At 43.2% G+C, this 23,268-nt stretch overlaps 2 protein-coding genes across 4 annotated transcripts in view; both read left to right on the forward strand.

Moving 5' to 3' along the window:
• Positions 1 to 2,959, forward strand: part of dpm1 (dolichyl-phosphate mannosyltransferase subunit 1, catalytic) — a 13,923-nt gene extending 10,964 nt beyond the window's left edge. Inside the window, exon 9 of the mRNA XM_061695561.1 lies at positions 1,965 to 2,959. Coding sequence (XP_061551545.1) covers positions 1,965 to 2,069 — 105 coding nt within the window. The 3' untranslated portion in view covers positions 2,070 to 2,959. The remainder of the gene's footprint in view (positions 1 to 1,964) is intronic.
• Positions 2,960 to 5,357: 2,398 nt separating this feature from the next.
• adnpb (activity-dependent neuroprotector homeobox b) lies at positions 5,358 to 22,109 on the forward strand. Of its 3 annotated transcripts, none has more exons than XM_061685274.1 (4): positions 5,358 to 5,748; positions 12,537 to 12,653; positions 16,373 to 16,465; positions 16,557 to 22,109. In XM_061685274.1, exons 2-4 carry the CDS (start codon positions 12,546 to 12,548, stop codon positions 19,443 to 19,445), a joined length of 3,090 nt encoding a protein of 1,029 aa, XP_061541258.1. In that variant the 5' UTR covers positions 5,358 to 5,748; positions 12,537 to 12,545; the 3' UTR covers positions 19,446 to 22,109. The 3 variants fall into 3 exon arrangements, with proteins under 3 accessions (XP_061541258.1, XP_061541267.1, XP_061541276.1); XM_061685283.1 differs by having other exon boundaries at positions 5,358 to 5,738; XM_061685292.1 differs by having other exon boundaries at positions 5,358 to 5,632.
• The last annotated feature ends 1,159 nt before the right edge of the window (positions 22,110 to 23,268 follow it).

Raw genomic sequence — 23,268 nt, forward strand, 5'->3', positions numbered from 1 at the left:
CCCCAAGATACTTGAACTCCTCCACTTGGGGCAGAATCTCCTCCTCAACCTGGAGAGGGCACGCCACCCTTTTCCGACTGATTACCATGGTCTCAGATTTGGCGGTGCTGATTCTCATCCCAGCCGCTTCACACTCTGCTGCGAACTGCTCCAATAAGAGTTGGAGGTCATGGCTTGATGAAGCCAAGAGAACCACATCCTCTGCAAAAAGCAAAGATGCAATACTGAGGCCACCAAACCAGACCCCCTCTACGCCTCAGCTGGGCCTTGAAATTCTGTCCATAAAAGTTATGAACAGAATCGGTGACAAAGGGCAGCCTTGGCAGAGTCCAACCCTCACCGGGAACGAGTCCAACTTACTGCCGGATATGTGGACCAAACTGTGACTCCGGTCATACAGGGACCGAACAGCCCATATCAGGGATTTCGGTACTCCATACTCCCGAAGCACCCCCCCAAAGGACTCACAGAGGGACACGGTCGAACTCCTTCTCCAAGTCCACAAAACACATGTAGACTGGTTGGGCGAACTCCCATGCACCCTCGAGGACCCTGCCGAGGGTGTAGGGCTGGTCCACTATTCCACGGCCAGGACAAAAACCACACTGCTCCTCCTGAATCTGAGATTCGACTTCCCGACGGACCCTCCTCTCCAGCACCCCTGAATAGACCTTACCAGGGAGGCTGAGGAGTGTTAAAAAGGGGGACCACCACCCCAGTCTGCCAATCCAGAGGCACCAAAGGCCCGATAGGGAAGGCGTGTCGATGGAATTCAGGAGGTCTTCGGAGTATTCTCCCCACCAACTCACAACATCTCGAGTTGAGGTCAGCAGTGCCCCTTCCCCACTATACACAGTGTTGATGGTGCACTGCGTCCCTCTCCTGAGACGCCAGATGGTAGACCAGAATTTCCTCGAAGCCGTCCGGAAGTCTTTCTCCATGGCGTCACCGACCTCACAGCTGCCTCAGGAGTCCCACAACCCAAAAAGGCCTCCTTAGGACTCCTTCTTCAGCTTGACGGCATCCCTCACCGTTGGTGTCCACCAATGGGTTCGGGGATTGCCGCCACGACAGGCACCGACCACCTTACGGCCACAGCTCCGGTCGGCCGCCTCAGCAATGGAGGCGCGGAACATGGTCCACTCGGACTCGATGTCCAAGTACGTTTGGGCCTGCCATGTCTGACCGGCATCATATCATTGAGCATATTGTCCAAAAAAAGGATAATTCAATTGATTTAATGATTTCGTGTCATAAAACTAAAAACATTTGCTCGACTGGACAAGTGAAAGGTGGAGTTTGAGATTTGAATGTAGCCTCACTTCACTTCTCCCTTCCCCCCCATTGCATCTCTGACTAAAACCACACCCCTCACCAACTTGAACAAAATTCCATTTTAACTAACCGGGTAAGGTGAGGGTGGGGATACGGCCAAATGAAATTTTAAAAATAAATAAGAAATAAAAAAAGTCTCCGGTAGGCTGCCGGGTATACTGACAGTGAGGCTGCAGCGTGTGCCCAAATGATTTACAACCTTTGGTCACGCTTTCTATCTCTACAGTCTCTGATAGGCTGTTCCTGTCACGCCATGACAAGTTTTAAAATAATGATTACAATAAATTAGAGGCATTAGAGGGGGCCAGAGAGGGATGATTATTTTATTTGTTTTCTCTCAAAAGATCATTTTAATAATAATCTACTGTCAGGTCATACAGATAGTTTTATATACATACAAAAAAAGTGTCATTTTCTTTGGGTCGGGAGTTGCAAATGCCACCTTTAATATTCAAGTATTTAAATGTTAAGTCTGGGGATTTTTGCTTGTTTTTTTGCTTGAGGATATCCGATCCAAGATGCATTTAGCTGTCAGCAGACGGTTCCATTCAGAAAACACCTGAAAGAACATGGACGCTTATTTCATGAATAAACAAAGAAATGGGTTGACTCATTGACTTCTCTTTTAGGTTCCCATTTCCTTTGTGGATCGAGTCTATGGCGAGTCCAAACTGGGAAGGAACGAGATTGTGTCATTTGTGAAAGGGCTCCTCACGCTATTCGTCACTACATGATCACTCCATATGCGGCATACTGTATATACATGGCCTGGTAGAGCTGTATATTGAGGACTTTATATAAATTGAATTGACCCTGATGGGGGGGAATTCCACACCTTTGGTTTAAGCAAATGATGAGAGAGCGCACCTTCCTGTTCGAAATAAATGGATTATCGGAATAATGGAGGCCAGTTTGTGTTGTACATTACCTTCCTCGTCTTCAATGGACTTTGCACAAAGAGTGTACGCTGTCTCATCATGCCCGACTGTAGACAATTGTGATACACGATTTCACAATACATGCACCATCAACGATTTGAGTAAAACAGCAATTATGTTAAATGTCCATGTTTTAGAAATACAAGGATTCTTCTAAGACGCTAATAAGTTGTGTTTGAGTCTAATTGTGCCCGATGTGCTGCCTCAATATCTTGTTCCGGATGGCTTGGAGTAGTCGTACAGTGTTCCCCCACTAAATAAAAAAAAAAATAATAATAAATTGCGATCATTTTTCATGGGTTTTACAGTATACTTACTGTTATGCCATTGCATATGGGAACGGAGAGCCACAGTTGCCTGTGCACTTTTCAACCATTTATTGAACGACGGTAAAACGTGCACATGCAGGATATAGGAGATGCTGTCAGCCACAGCCCAGACACACAAAGACTCGCCAATGTAACATGCCCACCTGACCAGGCCCCGCCTCTTAAAGGCACTTTCATGTATATAACGTAGACACCACTAACAACAATTGCAATGTTTACTAGATATTTTATGCTTGCTATTTTTGCATGTCTGTTTAAATACATTTACAATGTGTTTACATTTTTAATGTTTCAATCTTTTTAAACTTTAAAGCATGTGGAAGGGGGTCAAACTATATTAAAAAAAATTATATGGTCTGTCTGTCTCATGGGTATTTATTTATTGTGAATGTGATTGAAACGTATCCCCCGCAATAAACAGGATATCACTAATGTAATTCAAAGTTACATGAGACATGGTGTGCTTTCACGATTTCAAACGGTGTCTTAATAACGTGTCTGTGGCATGCGTTCATCAAAATACCACGGTGCAAATCATGTGTTCTTCATAAGAAGCTAAACGGACATTAAAATCCCATCACAATGTCACTGGTGGATGCAGCATTTCATCTCCAAACCACCGACTTAATGTAGCAGTGTGGCACGTGACATTGGCAATCACAAATACACTATTGTACCCCTCACCCATCCCACTAACACTGCAGCTCTTCTTACCTTTGGGCTTTGGTTTCGACCACTGTGTCAAAGTAGTTTTTTGTGTCTGTATCTAGCAAGTCTAGCTGCCATGTTATTGGCTGACTGTGTGGAGGTCCATCCATCCAGCCATTTTCTGACCGCTTATCCTCAATAGGGTCGCAGGCGTGCTGGAGCCTATCCCCGCCATCTTCGGGTGAGAGGCGGGGTACACAATCGCAGGGCACATATAAACAAACAACCATTCGCACTCACATTCACACCTATGGGCAATTTAGAGTTTACAATCAACCTACCACGCATGTTTTTGGGATATGGGAGGAAACCGGAGTGCCCGGAGAAAACCCACGCAGGCACAGGGAGAACATGCAAACTCCCCACAGGCGGGGCCGGATTTGAACCTCGGTTCTCAGAATTGTGAGGCCGATGTGCTAACCAGTTGCCCACCGTGCCGCCTGTGTGAAGGTGTTAATGTTAATAATCCTCGCTGTTTCGTGAAGGGGGGATGTGAATGACTTGCTTATTCAACTCAACTTTAAAAACCACAGCTGTAACAAAGTGCGGTACATAAGTTTGAACGGAAAACAGACTACAAGAGATAAAATATAATACTAAAATACATTTATTACAAATACAAACATGTCCCCTTTCAGGCCTTGATCGATTTTACTACCCTTTCAGCTTTGTGGCTGTTTTTGGCCCCCATAAAGACATAGTCTGTAATTTTTAAGATTTAGTATTTTTGCTTCTTTTACTGCATAGTTTTCAACGGACATTGGTTCTAGTCCATCCATCTTCTATACCACTTATCCTCACTAGGGTCGTGGGTGTGCTGGAGCCTATATCCCAGCTGACTTTGGACGAAAGGCATACACCATGCGGACTGGTCACAAGCCCATGACAGGGCAGTCATTCACACCTAAGTTCAATTTTGAGTTTTCAGTGAAGCTAACATGCATGTTTTGGGAATGTGGGAGTAAACTGGTGTACCTGGAAAAACTCCATGCAAAAGGGCAAGAACCCAGATTCGAACTGATGCCCTCAGAACTGTGGGGTGGATGTGCTAACCATTCTTTTGCCACTTGGTCCTCTTCATTGGTGTAAAATATCCAATCATTTTTTAAAATTATTATTACTTTTTAAAAATGTCACTTTGCTCAATGCACAGGTTGTAAAATAACTTCAAAAATGTCAACGAATGAGCGAAAATGTACAATTTGGATATCTTTCATTAGGTGAAGCTGGAAATCACAAAACCAGACAAAAGTTCCTACCTTTGAAAAGTCATTACATTTACATGAATACAACTTAAGATTGTTAAGAAAAAAATGTGGACACAAATGGTCATCATAGAGCCCACAGGGTAAAGACCCTATTATTGAATATTCTATATTGATTTATTATATATTTACTTATACTATATAATGATATACAAGATTAATGATTGATTGTACAATTTATTTGTATTAAACTATAGTATGTAACTTTTGGCTCCCCCCAGCTCGAATTCTGCATTACAACAAAAGAAAAGTCGTCGCTTCAATATGACGTAGGCAATGCATGTTATGCCCCTTATAGACAACATTTTTACTAATGTTTTGAAGGACATGCGTAATTTCCGAGCCGTCATTAGCAGTGCGCCACCAACCGGGCCAACGTGGGAAATGAATAGCAGCATTGTGTCATATCCTCTAGTAGTAGCTTGGGTGAAATATTTTATTATTTTAAAAAAAGTTCTGGATTTGCGCTTTAAGATAGAGGTAGCCGCGGTGATATAGTAGCCTGTGTGCGCATGCTCAATTCTAAGCAGTCCTCATCAAAGAGGACGCCCGCTGTTGGCCAAAATGGCGCAACTGCACTGCAGGTCGCTTGTTGTTTTTAAAAGCCCCACACGGTCAAACTATGGGAGCAAAAAAAAGACAAAAACAAGGAGGAACAATTGTTCTCGTGTGCAAAATGAAGACTTAAATCTCCGCGCTCGAGAGACAATCCAACCGCTGAATGCTAATCAAATGGCTACGTCACGTCCGCTCCTTTCTTTGCGCCATTTTGGATGGGGGCACTTTCTCGGCTGGATGTGTATTGTCTGTCAGGAGAAGAATGGGGCAAAAGAGCTTCTCGGTATTAACATAGACACGCATTCCCGAGCTTTAGAGACAGGAGGAGAGCTTTCCTTTTTGGGTTCTTCAACATGTGTTCGCCCTCGCCGAGCTTTCATTCGTCACATGAGACTCGGAGCGTGTGTGTTCCTGTTTGCTGAGCAAAGGAAGGAGGGAGACCAACGGCGGAGTGACTGACTGCCTCTACGCTCTCCGACTTCGGAACATCAACTCACCTGTACGGATATCGCCGAACGAGCGGGGGGAATAGTGGAAGTGTCGGTCCATCGCTTCGGCCGTCGCCGCCGGGGTGACGCTCTCCTCTCTAAACGCCAAGCGCGGATGTAAGAGCAGGTAAACGTGTCTGTCACCATGACATAGTTTGTGGTTAGCTGCTAATGTCACCCAGCTAAGATGAAGGAAAAGCTCAAACTACTTTTAAAAAATTAGGGGGTGAAATAAGGATAAAAGGACTGGTGGTTTAAACACAATTCACAGGAAGCGAGCCCATTATCGGACTAGCAATACAAAATAGCCTAGCTCTCGTCTCCTAGTTGCGAGCCCCTTGTTGTGGGTTAGTTTAGCATGCTAGGCTAGTCGAGCGCTGCTTGGGCACTCTTTGTCAAACAGCACCACATTTCCTATTTTTTCGCTGAAAGAGTGTGTGGGAGTGGGTATGTTACAATTCGATCCAGGTGTAAATTCCACTCCTGGAGAAACGTTAAGAAGGAAATTGGTCTGTATTTGTTTACCAGGCACCGTTTTCATCCTGTTTTTAAAAAAAAAAAAAAAATGTTGGGGGGGGGGGGGGGGTTATTGGTTTCCAGGTGACACTTAAATCCTCGTGTTTTGGATACGAAAAATGTGAAGGACCCTGTCAGCTAAATTTCCCCCTTTTTCTGATTATTAAAGATGCGCACCGGTGTCACTCAGGGTTCATTTGATCATCCCAAACTTTGAAGGGGGGAGATGACATGATGCCACATACCCTTTGAGGGGGTTGACTATATGGCGGGGGTCATCTCACGTTCGTTGGTGAACCATCAAGCTTTTTGCAGGCCCTCATGTTGGGTATCCATCGAGGTGGTTTTCTTCCAGCCTCGTCTCTCTCACTCCCTCCCACTCAGCCTTGGCTTCTCTCTCTTTCTGTCTCCCCCTCTCTCCTGTTCTTCCTCCCAGCAACGCCCCCCCCCCCCCCTCCTTTCTCTCACCCGTTTCAATTTTCTCCCTCTGCTTCTGCTCTCCCTCACCCTCCCTTTCCCTTTGAGCCAGTATGTCCAACCTCCCCCATCCCATCCCCCCGCTGCTTCCGTTGCTCGCTCCCTCCCTCATCCTCTCAGCAACCCACCCTTCCTCACCCCCCAGAGCCCATCCTCTCCCACACCCTCTCTCCCTCCCTGTTCTGATTACTCCTTCTCTTTCTCCACTGCAGACATATTGTAGAGGCTGCCGCTGACTCAATAGGAGGTGCCATTCTGTGATGGTATTGGGAGGCAGAGAGAAAAGGGGAGGGAGAGGGGGCAGAGGAAAAGCGAGGCATTATATAATGGAGCTCCTCACTAGCGCCATCTACGTGTAATGGTAGTAGATAGGACAGTAAGTGGGCTCTAAATGGAAAACACACCTGGGTGATTGACAGTCTTGTTGTTCACTGTTTTGCACGAGGCCAGCAGATGCAACGGGAAGTCGTAGGCCCTCGAGGTTGTAAAATTGAGAATTCTACCAACATTATATATTAAAAAAAAAAACTCAGTTTGAACCCACGATATGTGGCACGAGACCTCAGTTCAGCGGGCATCAAAGAATTAACTAGCCATGCATGCATTGCATAGCACAAGATGACTCTCATTCAAAGCAGTAAGACTGGCATCACCATACATGCCGTTCATTTAAGTTCGGCTATGAGATAGGGCTGGGCAAATAATGGAGTTAAGCAATTAAGCACGGCTTGCGCTAACAACATGGTTGCAAACAGAGAGGAGCTAGTTTACAAAAGCACAGTCAGTGTTGTCACATTTTCTGATCCCTCTAGCAATTGTTTTCCATCTGACAAGAAAGGAGCCTGGTGGACAGCAATCACAGATTCAATCACGCTGAACTTGGTTCCCATGTATATGTTGCAAAAGCAGTGATTTAGCCACGTGTTGGAAACTTTTGACCCGAGGCATGTGTTTCCAAGCTGCAAATATTTGCTACGGTCGCCTTACCTCACCTGTAAAATGCTACCTGAGAAAAAAGTGTGAGAAAGCTGCAGGAAAGTGGAATTACTCTTTGACAAACAGACATATAGACCAGCCAAGCCATGCAGTTAAATGTCTCTTTGATATTAAGTTGCTGAACCTTTATTAAGGGTTGTGCGTTTTCACTCAGGGGACATGGTTTCAAGAGGAAGCATTTATTTTCACATAATGTCTAAAGAAAAAAATATTTCTGTTGAAGTGGATGTAAGTTAGGCCCGGTACACACATAAAGGCAATTGGCCTGTTTTCCTGACCAAGCCCGTCAAAGGCCATCCATCCGTTTTCAATACAGCTTACCATGTTCAGTCGCTGAGCGCTGGAGCCTATCCCAACTGACTTTGGGCGGAAGGTGGACTACACCCAGCACTAGTCACCAGTCAGTCGGAGGGCACATATAGACATGCACAACCATTCGCTCCCAAATTCACACCGTCACTGAGTGGAAACTGAACCCACGCTGCCCACACCAAAGTCAGGCGAATGTACCACTACACCATCGGTGACATGATCTTAAGTTTTATGAGAATATCCTACAAGATTTTCCTTAAGTCTCATGTGGATTAGTCACAATTTTAGGGTCAGAAGCAGGTCGGGGCCGACAATCTTAAAAAATGAACATGTTCAGTATTTATGACGAAAAGTTTTCATGTGTGGGGAAGAGCCGACGTCTCCTGAGTTATGACACCGTGATTTGTGACGTGGAACGGAATAGATCCAATCAAGAAGAACCCTGACTCAAAAGAAAATGACTGCAAATAAAAATAACCATGTCTTGCTCAATGTTGGGTTTTTTTTGTATAAAAGTGGGTTCCCCAGGCGGCAAGAAGTATTTTCTAAAGCAAGTTTTTTTTTTTTTTTTTTTTTTTTTTTTTTTAGGACAACGTCATTTTACGTTCGGGAAACATCGGTGCGAAGCCGGAAGAGTTTCTTCTTCCTCTTCGGTTTTGTGAGATCACGTGAGACGTTGAGATTGGCGGTACAACAGAATCTTTATGTGTGTGGTCTGCTGTGTTGAGATTGCCAGAGCACACCACACACACAAAACTAATGAATGCCCGATTCTTTTTTTATCTTTATCTTTATGTTTGGGGTCTGAAGCAGATAAAAAAAAAAAAAAAAAAAAAAAAAAGAAGAACTTGTAAAAGTGGAAAAATCTTTGTGTGTACCAGGCCTTAATTGCTGGGGGGAAAGCTTGCTGGCAAAAGCTTCAACCTGCTGATATCAAAGCTTGTTTGGTAGCAGGAGGAATAAAGCAAATCATAGAAGGAAAAACAAAACAAAAAGCAAAACTTGTTTTTTGTGATAACATCTGGAGATTATATTTTAAGGCCAGGCGTCTTACAAGATTGTTTCTATTTTTGACTAGCATAGGAATCATGGTGAACGAGTACTTTGTACATTTGGCTCACAATTCTGATGTTGGGGGTTTGAATCTGGGCTTGTACCTTCCTGTGTGCAGTTTGCATGTTCTCCCCGTGCTTGCGCAAATTTTTTCCGGGTACTCCGACTTCCTCCTACATACCAAAAACATACATGTTAGGCTCATTGAAGATTCTAAATTCTCCATAGGTGTGAGTGTTGATGGTTGTTGTTGGTTGTGAATTGTTGGTGTTGAATGGATGGATTCAGGTAAAAATGTGTCCCCTGTGATTGACTGTTGACCAGTCCAGGTTGTACCCCACGCGTCGCTAAAAGTCAGCTGGGCTAGGCTTCGGCTCACCTGTGATCCTGAGCATGAAACGTATGTGGTAGAACATGGATGGATGGATTCAGGTAAAAGTGTCATATAACTCACATCAAGATTTTTACAAGTCTAATATTTTGATTAAATTTAGAGGTCTGAGAGACCTGTGTGCCACTCAAGTTTTTATTACTTCACTTAGTTAACGGCGTATTCAAGTATGATGCTTAGGAGGACAAGTATAGGAAAATGGATGGCTTGATGGAGCGGGATTACAGCAAACTTGATTTCAAGACACTTTGCAAATGGAGCATGTTTACGAGGATGCGCTTTACACGTTAGAGAGTCAGTGGATGCCCACATGAACTAGCACCACAGTGTCCGGCAATTATTTTGTCTTAAAGGGAAAGACAACTTTTTATTTTTATTTTTTTTAAAACTGTGTTTCATTAAAAACAGTTGTCTGTAAAGTATGTCTGTCTTTGGTTTGATAGGCTGTGAGTAAACAAGTTTTAGTGGTATCAGTCATGAAATACAAAAAGTGTGAGTGAAAAGCTTAAATGGTGTCTAGTGAGGCTTGTGTGCCCATTGTTGGTAAAAAGACAAAAGGAGGACACTTGATTAATGTAAGATGGAATTTTTTTTTTTTACGACAGTAACCCAGGCAGCTGTTAGAAACAAAGTCACTGACTCCAAAAAGCCTCAGTGCAAGGAGTTTGCTGTCTCTAAACCATCTCACCTGGATGAATGGACCATTTGGAACATATCGACAATCGAGCCAAATTTCAGCATTTTTCCTGCTTTTTCGTCGAAGTAAGCAAAGGCCCAATAGTCAGAGATGTCTAAAAGATTTTTTCTGAGCGATTATCCTTCACCAGATAATCTAGCCGAGCTGCTTTTGTTTCTTCTTCTACTACTACTATTTTTGTATTTTCCATCCCTCTGGATGCTCTGTGGCACTGTGCTTCCCCTCACGGGTTAGTCTTGGTACTAGGACATCATTATGCGAATGGTGTGCTGTGTTCATCATCTTGAATACACCACACCCACTATAAGAGCAGTTAGCACACAGTTTTTTTTTTGTTCCTAGTAATGTGTGGAATCTCTGGCGTTTTAAGACAAACGTCATTCGACAAGTAAGAATGATTGGCTCATCTTGACCATATTTCACACCATTTTATCCTGGTTAAATACAGGTTTAATAATCAAAATAAAAAAAAGAAAACAATGTTTAGTCTAGTATTGTAGCTCTGTAAGCGGAGTTACGACACCTCCGGTGGCCTTGTGCCATTCAAAAATAATGTAATAAAGTTTTCATTGGTTGTAAGCAGAATACGGATTGCTACATTGTTTGAAACACAAAATCATCCTTGTCATCGGAACACAACAATGTGCCTCGGTGGTTTTATTATTGTATTGCTCTAGGAATTTTTGGGTGTCATTCTCTTAAATCAAAGGGTTGAAACTGTAATAAAACCAGTTGATTTTCGATCATATTTGCAGGTATTCCTTCCTCCCTGATCGTGCAATGTTTCCTTTAACAGATCACTGACAGTTCTCCAAATAAGAGGCAAAATCTTCTTTCGTCAAGCTGTTTATTTGTCAAAAATGTTCATTCAGAGTACTTTCAACACAGCCCAATATAATTCCTCTAGTTTAATGCTACAATTCAATTGGAAACTCCTTAGACGGGTTACTGGAACTTAGCATTGCTGTTGCTGTCACTATAACCATCCAACTGTCATTTCAACACAAACACGGCAGTAATAACACACATAAATAGAACATCCAACAATACTCTTTGCTGGAACTGCTGGAGTTTAGCATCACCTTTAGTTTGCTGACTGTCTACCTCTTTTTGAAATCACCAATCAACTCTACCTTTGGCACACTATTGCCACCGTCAGGCTAAGGCACAGGCAAACACAAGGCACGGGGACCACATCCGGCCCGCCAAATCATTTTATGTGGCCCGCAAAAGCAAATAATTTGCCTCAACATCCATGATTCTTGCTCAATTTTCAAATCGTCATACATATATCGCAAGCATTTTTAGCAGTTTACCCAACTCCTTTTTACTGTAACTTAAATAATAGTTGAACAAACTATTATCCTTGACTTCTGCTTTTAAAGCTACTTATCCATCAATTTGTTGTGTATATGTAAAACTATGATATATGTAATACTATTGCTGAAACAGTGAAACATTTAGTTCATGGTTACACAGTCAGATCTCATATCTCAAAATTAAAATTCTGTACTCTATGGTGCAAAACAAAAACCGAACACACAATTAAGATTGCTCATATACTGTAAGTATTTAAGACAATGTATATGAAATTACTTAAGACCTTACAGGCTCCTCCTGGCTGACATCTGCGGTAATGTACACGGTTGGTGAAAAGTGTACAGTACTGTACCAAATTAGCACTTATTCTGGTGTTTGCCGGTCCCTCTGATGGCTTTTTTTCTCCCCTTCAACTTCTCCTCTTTCCCGGCACTGTCACCCATCCACTCCTACACACAGTCGCAGCCAGCAACTGTGCACTGTAAAGTAGCCATGCCAGCATGAACACCCGTTCCCTTGGCTCGTTTTTTTTTTTTCTTCTTCTCCCCCTCCACCTTCTTCACTCGCGCATGTTCGGTTCTGCAGAGTGGAAGGGCAGTGTTTAGCCACACTAGCTTTGTAGCCGCAGCTCAGAGCTAGCTGGTGCGACGCAAGATAGCGTCGCACCAAGAATTCCGAGCAGCCAGACAAAGTAGGGAGAATGGACATGGACGCGCCGTTCTTATAACCAACTCGGAACTGGTTAAAAAAAAAAAAAAGTGGTGCTGACTGCCCCTCCAGCTTCATGGCCAGACATGATTGAGACACTTTTATACTGAGGGGAATATGATGACATTATCAACAAGCGATTGGTCAGTTGGATCCAAATCTATACCATCGGCAACAGTTATACTGTCTACCTGCATTTGAAGTGCTCATTCCGTTTTTTTAGAAGATTTTACAAAGATGGCGGTCACTTTTCACGTTGCTGCGATACTGTGTGTGATTGGCTGGCAACCAGTCAATGGTGTACCCTGCATCTCGCCCAAAGTCAGCTCACTCGCTAGGCACAGAAAAACAATAAATGGATGGTTTTGGCGAGACCAGATTTTAAAGTTGTTGTTGTTTTTCTTATAAAATGGAAACCAACAATGTTTGTGTCTTTCTGATCAAGGCCACCAGAATGTTCCAGCTCCCTGTCAACAACCTGGGCAGTCTGCGCAAAGCTCGGAAAAATGTCAAGAAGGCCCTGGGAGACATTGGCTTGGAGTACTGCAGAGATCACTTAGAGGTGAGCGTGTGGACATTTGAGTTTTCTATTTTTTTTAATTTACCTCCTGTGGATTTATGTTGAATACTGGAAAAACTGAAGAAAAAACATAAATTTGGTGTTATGCTGCCATAGCCTTGTGAGCATTATTTTTACTATATTAATATTTAGAAGTAGTTTTCATTCAGGCCCATGTTGGCTAAATAGTGAGGATCATTAAGGATTTAAGTGGCTTGTCCATTATGCTCTCTGCAGGAAACGGACGTTCAGCAATAGGGGACCTAGCCCAGTTTTAGACTGCACACATTAACACTGCTGGGTCACTAAACTGTCTTTATATCAGCTTAATTATTATGCTATAACACTCACTAACCCACTTCTGATCTTTATGCAAGGTGTTTTTGGTTTATGACAGTACTGACACTGGAATCTCGAGGTTACGAACGATGTGCAAAGAACTAGGATGCGCAACGGTCATTACGCAGTATCAGAAGGCACACTCAGTTACCACCAAACTTTCTGATATTTTATTTGAGTGTGTTATATTTATGGACTTTTTTTCCCCCCACACAAATACAACCCCAATTCCGACGAAGGTGGGATGTTGTGTTACACAAATAAAAACAGAATACAATGATTTGCAAATCATGTTCAACCTATATTTAATTGAATACACTACGAATAGATGATATTTAATGTTCAAACTGATGAACTTTATTGTTTTTAGCAAATAATCATTAACTTAGAATTTTATGACTGCAAGATGTTCCAAAAAAGCTGGGACAAGTGGCAAAAAGACTGAGAAACTTGAGGAATGCTTATCAAAGACGAGTTTGGAACATCCCACAGGTGAACAGGCTAATTGGGAACCGGTGGGTTCCATGATTGGGTATAAAAGGAGCTTCCCTGAATTGCTCAGTCATTCACAAGAAAAGATGGGGCGAGGTTCACCTCTTTGTCAACAAGTGCGTGATAAAATAGTCGAACAGTTTAAGGACAATGTTCCTCAACGTACATTTGCAAGGAATTTAAGGATTTCATCATCTCCGGTCCATAATATCATCAATAGGTTCAGAGAATCTGGAGATATCACTGCATGTAAGTGGCAAGGCCGAAAACCAACATTGAATGCCTGTGACCTTCGATCCCTCAGGCGGCACTGCATCAAAAACCGACATCAATCTGTAAAGGATATCACCACATGGGCTCAGGAACACTTCAGAAAACCAATGTCAGTAAATACAGTTCGGCGCAACATCCGTAAAAGCAACTTGAAACTCTACTATGCAAAGCAAAAGCCATTTATCAACAACACCCAGAAACGGCGCCGGCTTCTCTGGGCCCGAGCTCATCTGGACTGATGAAAAGTGGAAAAGTGTTCTGTGGTCCGACGAGTCCACATTTCAAATAGTTTTTGGAAATTGTGGACTTCGTGTCCTCCGAGCCAAAGAGGTAAAGAACCATCCGGACTGTTATGGACGCAAAGTTCAAAAGCCAGCATCTTGTGATGGTATGGGGCTGTGTTAGTGGCAATGGCATGGGTAACTTACACATCTGTGAAGGCACCATTAATGCTGAAAGGTAAATACAGGTTTTGGAGAAACATATGCTGCCATCAAAGCAACGTCTTTTTCATGGACGCCCCTGCTTATTTCAGCAAGGCAATGCCAAACCACATTCTGCACGTGTTACAACAGCGTGGCTTCGTGGTAAAAGACTGCAGGTACTAGACTGGCCTGCCTGCAGTCCAGACCTGTCTCTCAATGTGTGGCGCATTATGAAGTGTAAAATACGACAACGAAGACCCCGACTGTTGAACAGCTGAAGCTGTACATTTAGCAAGAATGGGAAAAAATTCCACCTACAAAGCTTCAACAATTAGTGTCCTCAGTTCCCAAATGTTTATTGAATGTTGTTAAAAGAAAAGGTGATGTAACACAGTGGTAAATGTGACCCTGTCCCAACCTTTTTGGAACGTGTTGCAGCCATAAAATTCTAAGTTAATGATTTTGCTAAAAACAATAAAGTTTATCAGTTTGAACATTAAATATCTTTGTAATGTATTTAATTAAAATATAGGTCGAACATGATTCGCCAATCATTGTATTCTGTTTTTATTTGTTTCACACAACGCTTTATTGGAATTGGGGTTGTAGGTCAAGCACTCCGTTGTGACTCAGATGCTGAACTGTCTTTTTCAATTGACATTAGTGAAAGACTGAATTCTTCCCCTTCAAGATACATTGAAACACAATTAATAACTGATCAATATAGAGGCTAATGACATGACTTTGTCTCACAACACAACTGTTTGCTCCCAGATACTTTTGAAATCACAGAAATTATATTTTGGGTGCATATGTGACTAAAATGGTGGGAGAAAAATATTACTCAGTTACATTTAAATTAAATAAAGTAATATTAATGCAGTCTTGAAAAGATCTCTGACAGGTTAATTTGGCTTATTTTTATCTCTTGGCTCCCTCCACTTTCTAATCATTATTCTCCTGAATAAAATTTCAAGTTCAAGAAGTTTCATACGATACACATTGACTGAAATGTTGCATATTTTATATCCTTATTGAGTTACATATGATTCCTGGAGTGCATCACAAATAGCTTTATTATGTGATTCAATTTTCCAGTGACTGTCGTTCCCTTGTTACTCTTCGTACTTACCCGTCCTGATTCCTGCAGTTTAATATGGGTCGACGGGTTATTATTATTATTATTATTATTATTATTATTATTATTATTATTATTATAATCCACCGATTAAAACTATAAATGAATGAGCTCAGCACCTCTTACATTGTGAATTCATGCATAAAGTTCATGCCATAATCTATATATATATAATGTAATATAATATAAAAATATAATCTCCATCTTTACGTAATCAGCCAGAAGATTCCCAATGAATGATTATGTTGCTACATAATGTAAAAAGCCAGGAACTTCACAATACAGGGCTGACTAAATGGAGTGTGAGGAAAAGACGAAAGATGGACATAAAAGTTTTTCAAGAAAGTCTTCATCACTGCTGGTAGAAACAATTATTTAGCTCCGGCCCCCAGCTAACAGCAGAAAGTCCCATGATACTACAAAGTAGCTTTGCAATTAAAGTGGACGTCCGGATACTTGCGGTATGGCATCCGTGGGTTCACCTGTGGATTTTTTTCTTTTTTTCTTTTTTTCCCCCCCCAAAGGTTTAGTTTTTCTTCATTTTTCTGTATGTTTTTTCTTTTTGGGGGGGGAACCAATCTCGAAAGGTCTTATTGTTCATTAAAAACATTTTTGTAAAATATATTTTTTAAACAACCAAATCATTTAGAGGCGCTTAAGAATATTGTAGGGGGTTTACTAATAATTTCTTAAAGTGGTTTAAATAATACAGTATAAAGACGGTAAATATGAACTAAAACACTAAACATATTATATCATGGCCAGTACACGTTCTGACAGGGACCACCACAAGTTGGCTCTACTCAAAACGGCTTAATGTTGGCTCCTGCTAAAGTAACTTTAATCAAATGTCCATCCCTAGCCACGTCTTTTAAAAATAACTACATAGAGGTACAACATATGTACAGTGATAGATGGCTGTGAACTTAAAAGCAGTTGTCATCAATCACTGACTATCATGACATCTTCTAAAAAGCAAGCAAACAGGAAAGCTTGACATTTGCTCTTGAACAGAATTAAAAATGAATCATAAAATGTCTTGTTGCTTTGTGCAGGACTTTAAAGCTTATACACCTCCAGAGGTGTATATAAAGCACACTTCTTGGGAAGATGTGTGCATGTGGGAGCCATCGCATACCAAAGTCCAAGTGAGTAGATATTTGGTGGTTGTCACCAAAAAATAAAAATATTTAATATTATTTGTAAAATAAACTGTGATCCTCTCCGAATTTGTCTCAGGACTACAGATCCAAACCTTTCTGCTGCTCCGGCTGTCTCTTCTCATCCAAATACTTCTCAGCATACAAGAGCCACTTCCGCAATGTCCACAGCGAAGACTTTGAGAACAACATCCTGCTTAACTGCCCCTACTGCACGTACAACGGGAACAAAAAGAGCCTGGAGACGCACATCAGACTTTTCCACATGCCCAGCAACACCGTGCGCCAGGGTCCTGTTGCCATGGTGGGCGGTGCCAGTGGTCTCATGATGAAGGACAGCCTCCTAAAGAGGCCAGGGGACAGCGTGGAACAGGCCGTGTACTACTGTAAGAAGTGCACCTACCGGGACCCTTTGTACAATGTAGTGCGGAAGCACATCTACAGGGAACACTTCCAGCAGGTGGCTCAGCCTTACATTGCAAAACCAGGAGAGAAGACAAACACTCCAAATGGTGGCCCCATCGCAAAGCGGGAGGGTAACAATGCAAACAGCACCACAAGTCATCAGATCCATTGCAAGAAGTGTCTGTTTGTCCCAAGGACCTATGAGGCACTTGTTCAACATGTCATCGAGGACCACGAGAGGATTGGCTACCAAGTGACTGCCATGATTGGCCACACCAGCGTAATTGTCCCCCGGCCTAAGCCCATCCTACTGATGCCCCCGAAAACTCATGGAGACAAGACCATCATCGGGATGGGTCCGAAAGGGGTGGTCATGGCCACCACCAGGCCTTCGGTTTCGCAGCAGATGGCTCGAGTTGCCACCACATCAAAGCCAAGCTTCGCTTCTCAGACTCTCCTCACTGGGATTAAACATGAGTCAGCGGGTTTAAAGTCAGGGACCAACCAGCCCTTCTCTTTTGCAGGCCAACAGATGAAGGGCACCCTATCAGGGAACGCCCAGGTTTCTCCACAGCTGCACTCAGCAAAACATCACTTTACTGGAGGCAGCCTGCGGAGCCCTGTGGTGGTCAGCGCTGCATCCTGCCTCAAGTCAAACCCCCTGGGCTCTCGGGTCCAGGCGGCAGCCACCACCTTTGCATCAGTCACAGCCAAGAAAAGCGGCTCCTCGGTCCTGAACACGTCCTACACCCAGAAGTGGAAAATCTGCACCATTTGCAACGAGCTCTTCCCAGAAAACGTCTACAGTTCTCACTTTGAGAAAGAACATAAAGCCGAGAAGGTGCCCGCCGTGGCCAACTACATCATGAAGATTCACAACTTCACCAGCAAGTGTCTCTACTGCAACCGCTATCTCCCCAGCGACACCTTGTTAAACCACATGCTCATACACGGCCTGTCGTGCCCACACTGCCGCGCCACCTTCAATGACGTGGAGAAGATGGTGGCTCACATGCGTCTGTCTCACCCTGACGAGCCAGTGGGGCCTCGCACTGACTCTCCCCTGACTTTCGACCTCACCCTGCAGCAGGGCAACCCAAAGAACATTCAGTTGATTGTGACTACCTACAACATGAAAGATGCCCCAGAGGAGTCTGTGGCCTTTCATTCCCAAAACAACACCCCCGTGTCGCCCTCCCTATCCGCCACGCTGCTGTCGGCCAAGAGGTTATTGTCTCAGCACTCGCCTAAACCACTCTCGACGGCACCTGAGAGTGCGCCTGTCAAGAATGTCCCACAAACGTCTGTACCATACAAAAGGGACGTGGGGAAGACTCTGTGTCCGCTTTGTTTTTCTATCCTCAAGGGTCCAATCTCAGACTCGTTGGCCCACCACTTGAGAGACAAGCACCAAGTTATTCAGACAGTCCACCCGGTAGAGAAGAAACTGACTTACAAGTGTATTCACTGTCTGGGTGTGTACACCAGTAACATGACCGCCTCCACCATCACCCTACACTTGGTGCACTGTCGAGGCGTAGGCAAGTCCCACAACGGGCAGGATAAGTCTGCTCACACCTCCCGAATCAGTCAGGGGCAGGGGGGCCCCATGAAACGGACCGCCTTAGATAGCGCCGATACTAGTGCGCCAAAGAGGAAGAGGCGGGGACCTCCTGGGGAGAGAGCACACCCGAGAGATATAAACGGTCCATTTGAAGAAAACCCAGATGAGCCTGTTGCCCTTGTGCTAGACCCCAAAGGACTTGAAAATGAGTCGTATGAATCTAGGAAGGCGTTTCTCACTCACTACTTCAATCGAGCACCATATGCCACGCAGCGAGAAGTGGAGAAGCTGGCGGCCGGTCTGTGGCTGTGGAAGTCCGACATCTCCAGCCACTTTGTCAACACACGCAGGAAATGCACAGAGGAATGTGAAAGCCACAACCCCAGCGTCCTACTTGGATTTAGTATGCACGAGGTCTGCAAAGTGAGCCATGGCCTGGCGTTGGACAGGGATGGCGACGCGTGCCAGAGCCAACCGGGCCGAAGGCGTACTTCTAGGACACGCTTAGGCCTGTCAGAACAAGCTCGCCAGAGGCGCAAGGAGTCCATCGCTGCAAATAGCGGCGTCATGATCTTCAAGGGTTTTAACCCCAACCTGAACACTACCAGAGACCCAACCGAGACAATCAACAGCGCCCCACTTCAGAAAACACCCGTAGACCCTTCCGAGCCCATCGCCATTGACTCCGACAGCGAAGAGGAAGTCCAGCGGGAGTCATCTCGAGTGCTGTGTAAACCTTCAGGATCTGAGGGAAAAACATTACTCAAGGAGGGGGTCAAGGTCACATCCGGCCTACAAGACGTGTTCGAGGACGACGACGAGGATGATGATGACGATGACGACGATGATGAGGATGAAGGCGTGCATCTGGAGAATGGCTTCGGGCCCACAGAGGCGGCCAAAGCAAGGGATGCACTGCCCATCATTATTCCCAAATTCGTTCCCTCGTCTGCCAGGCGGGGTGGCGATGGTGCACAGCTGGGTAAGCAGCAGGTCTGACTACTTACATGACGTTGGACAATTTTATCGGACCTGCAGCCCCACACCAACAAATCTGCCTCACCTAGACCCAAGGAACACACGAAGTAACTCCAAACAAGCCATCCAATGACATTTCAATTGACTTGAGGGGACTGGACAGTGTGGAAGGTTCAGAGTACACCGTGAGGTTTTAGCAAACTAGGAGAAGTATTTTGGCTTACACCAAACAAAAGGCATTAGTGTCTATCTAGCCACTGGATTTGTAAACATGACCAGATAATCCAACTTTTTTTTTTTCTTTTTTACCCAAGTAGTTTTTCCAAAAAGTTGTAAATTTGTACAGTCTTTTCGACATGTTTGGCCAGATGTCGCCGAACATCACCTCTTGAATATTTGCTATGTCTAAAGTAGACATCTGTATGCTTCATGATAGATGTTGCTCTGGTGGCTGGTCTTTTCTTGTTAACTTTATTTTTTAACTAAAAGTATTTTTTTCTTTTGCAAAATAAGATATGAATAAATAATTATGTTAAATTGGTCAATTTATTTCTTTTGCACAGAGCTGCTCTCTTTTTAACAGATTGTCTTGATGACAGTATTTTTGCAGTTTGTGCTTATTAGCCATGACTGCAGTCTACTTGCTGTTTTTAGCGTAACCTATTATCTGCGCCCCTCCCCCAGACACACGCACATAACTGATGACTGGATGGTAACTATCACATTGTTAAAATATATATCTATCTCATGTTTCTTTCATTCATGTTTCTTTTCCACAAGTTTATTTTCCACTTGCGCATTCATCAATAAAGTGCTGTGAATCTTTCCCACAATAATGGTGGCCAAACTAGCTTGATTTAATTTAAAATGAAATTCAACCATGTCAATTGGGGGTCCTTGATACACTGTCATGAAAAAGGTATTGACCACCTTCTCAAATTTTTGCATAGTTTCCCCACTTTGTTTAAGATCATCAAACAAATGTAAATATCAGACAAATACAACTCAAGTGAACTTAAAATGCTGTATTTAAATGGTGATTTTATTTATTAAAGAAAAAAAGTATTCAAAGTTACCTGGCCCTGTGTGGAAAAACTAATTGTTTGAATTCAGCAATGGGGGGTTTTCGAGCATGAACTGGCTTTTGATGGTCATGTCACTGCATTTTAATCTGATTCAAGTCTGGACTTTGACGAGGCCAGTCCAAAACCTTTGTTTTTTTTAATGCCATTCAGAAGTTGAAGTGTGTTTTGGATCGTTATCCTGGTGCAGAACCAAAGTACATTTTCCTTCAATATCTTCTGATAAAGTGGAGAATTCATGGTTCTATCAATCAGTACAGGTACTCCAGGTCCTGAAGGAGAAATCAGCCTAAGACCATCACACTACCACCACCATGTTTGACTGTTGGTATGATGTTCTTTTTCTGAAATGCTGTGTGACATTTACACCAGATGTAATGAGATGCCCCCCAAAAAGCTAAACTTTCATGTCATCAGTCCATAATATTCTCCCAAAAGTCAGTCCCAAAGCAAATCAGATGTTTTTTTGTAAAGCTAAGACGAGCCTTTGTTCTTTTTGGTCAGCAGTGTTTTTTGCCTTGGAATTCTTCCATGGATCCCATTTTTGCCTAGTCTCTTCCTTATTGCTGTGTCATGAACACTGAGCTTAACTGAAGCGAGGGAGGCCTGCAGTTCTTAAGATGTTATCCTGACTTCTTTTGTGGCCTCCTGCATGAGTCATTGCTGTTCTCTTATAAATAATCTTTGTAGGCCGGCCACTCCTGGGCAGGTCAAACACTGTTCTGTGTTTTCTCCATGTGAGGATAATGCTCTCCCTATGGTTTGCTGGAATCTTAAAGCTTTAGAAATGGCTTTTGCAACCCTTTCCAGACCGATAGATATCAATTACTTTATTTCCCGACTCTTCTGGAATTTCTTTGGTTCGTGTCATTTTGTTGCAGCTTTTTTAGATCTTTTCTCTGACTTGATTTTGTCAGGACAGATTCTGTTTTTAAGTGATTTCTTGATTGAACAGGTCTGGAGGTAATCGGGCTTGAGTGTGATCAGTGAAAATTTACCACAAATTGTGATTAGCCACAATTAATTACAGATTAACAAGGGGGATAATTACTTTTTCCACACAGGGCCAGGTAACTGAATTTGTTTTCCTTAATAAATGAAGTCACCATTTAAAAAGAGCATTTTAAACTAACTTGGGTTATATTTGTCTGTTTATGTTTTTTTTATGATCTTAAACAAAGTGGGGGAAACTGCTAAAATATAAGAATTTGAGAAGGAGGCCAATACCTTTTCACGGCACTGTGGATGAGTAGATTTTTATGAATAGCAAGAACCTACAAACATTTCTTGAACACGTCCATCAAACATAACACTATCACATTATCTTAATCTTTTGTGATGTCACACGATCATACAAGTCTTTGAAAATGGTTTCCAAATTTGACTGCTTTCTGTTCCGGGACTGTCCAAATTGGTTAACATTGTAACCAAATAGTCAAATCTGAGCAACCCCACACGAGGAAGAAAAATATGCAAATGTATGCAATGCATACTGGTCTCTGTGTGTGGTGTACTGCACCAACAATGCACTACATGCAGAGGCGGTCCTGGACAGAATGGTGTCCTGTACGACGGCCAGCAAATGCGCCCTTTTGCCAGTTGTCAACGAAGGTGAGGGGGGATTTGCCAGTTGTCAACGGGGGTGGGGGGAATGGGGTCTCGCGAAGATTTTGTTTATTTACTTACATAAATCATTGAAGTGTATCTGCCCTGTGTGCTGACCGTCAGTAGCATACCTCTGGCCAATGGGCAACGGCTGCCCATATCGCCCATATCAGAAACCGCCCTTGACCACATGCATAATGATATTGCCACACATAATCGTGAGACTCCTCCCCCAAACCAGTTGTATGTTGTCTTGCCAAGAATGACCTGTGAAAGACAATAATATCCATGCATCCATTTTCTGTACCGCTTATCCTCACTATGGTCACGGGTGTGCTGGAGCCTATTCCAGCTATCTTCGGGCGAGAGGCGGAGTACACCCTGAACTGGTCGCCAGCCAATCGCAGGGCGCATATAAACACAACCATTCGCACTTAGATTCACACCTACCGTGCCGCCACAATACTACTACTGCTACTACTAATAAAGTGTATTTATAACAGCATGCCCGCAACCCGAGTGAGGATAAGCGGTACAGTAAATGGATGGATGGCTAGATGGTGTCTCTTGGTGTCTGGCAGCAGCGCACAGCAGACTTCAGGTTGCTTCTAATTGACTATCATTCTGGTTCACAAGAGCAAGCGGAGTCCCTCGCTTGGCAGAATTACAGTCCCCTCCAAATGTATTGGAACGGCAAGGTCATTTCCTTTGTTTTTCTTGTATACTGAAGACACCCACTTTTCAAGTGAGCAAAAGTATTGGAACATGTGACTGACGGGTGTTTCTAGTTGCTCAGATGTTTCCTTTTAGATTGATTGCTTAAACAGTGTTTGTTTTTGGATTTTGGTTTCACCTGTGAAAACTGCATTTGCTGTTAAGCAAACCTGAAGATCAGAGAGCTGTCTATGGGAGAAAAGCAAACCATTTTGAAGGAGAGAAGAGGGGAAAATGATCAGGACTATTGCACAAACATTCTGCATAGCCAATACAACAATTTGGAATGTCCTGCAAAAGAGAAACTAATAATGTACTGAGTAACAGACATTGAACAGGTCGATCAAGGATATCAACAGCAGTTGATGACAGAAATGTGAGAGCTATGAAGAAACACCCAAACACAACAGTCAATGACATCATTGCCAACCTCCACAGGGCAG

This window comes from Phycodurus eques, chromosome 1 (genome assembly GCF_024500275.1).
Source record: "Phycodurus eques isolate BA_2022a chromosome 1, UOR_Pequ_1.1, whole genome shotgun sequence".
Lineage (NCBI taxonomy): Eukaryota > Metazoa > Chordata > Actinopteri > Syngnathiformes > Syngnathidae > Phycodurus > Phycodurus eques.

Bases quoted from the DNA above. Each gene is read 5' to 3' on its own strand.
- adnpb (XM_061685274.1), top strand. From the start codon at position 12,546: ATGTTCCAGCTCCCTGTCAACAACCTGGGCAGTCTGCGCAAAGCTCGG. The intron at 12,654-16,372 runs GTGAGCGTGTGG...TGCTTTGTGCAG, and splicing joins ACTGCAGAGATCACTTAGAG to GACTTTAAAGCTTATACACC. The intron at 16,466-16,556 runs GTGAGTAGATAT...AATTTGTCTCAG, and splicing joins CATCGCATACCAAAGTCCAA to GACTACAGATCCAAACCTTT.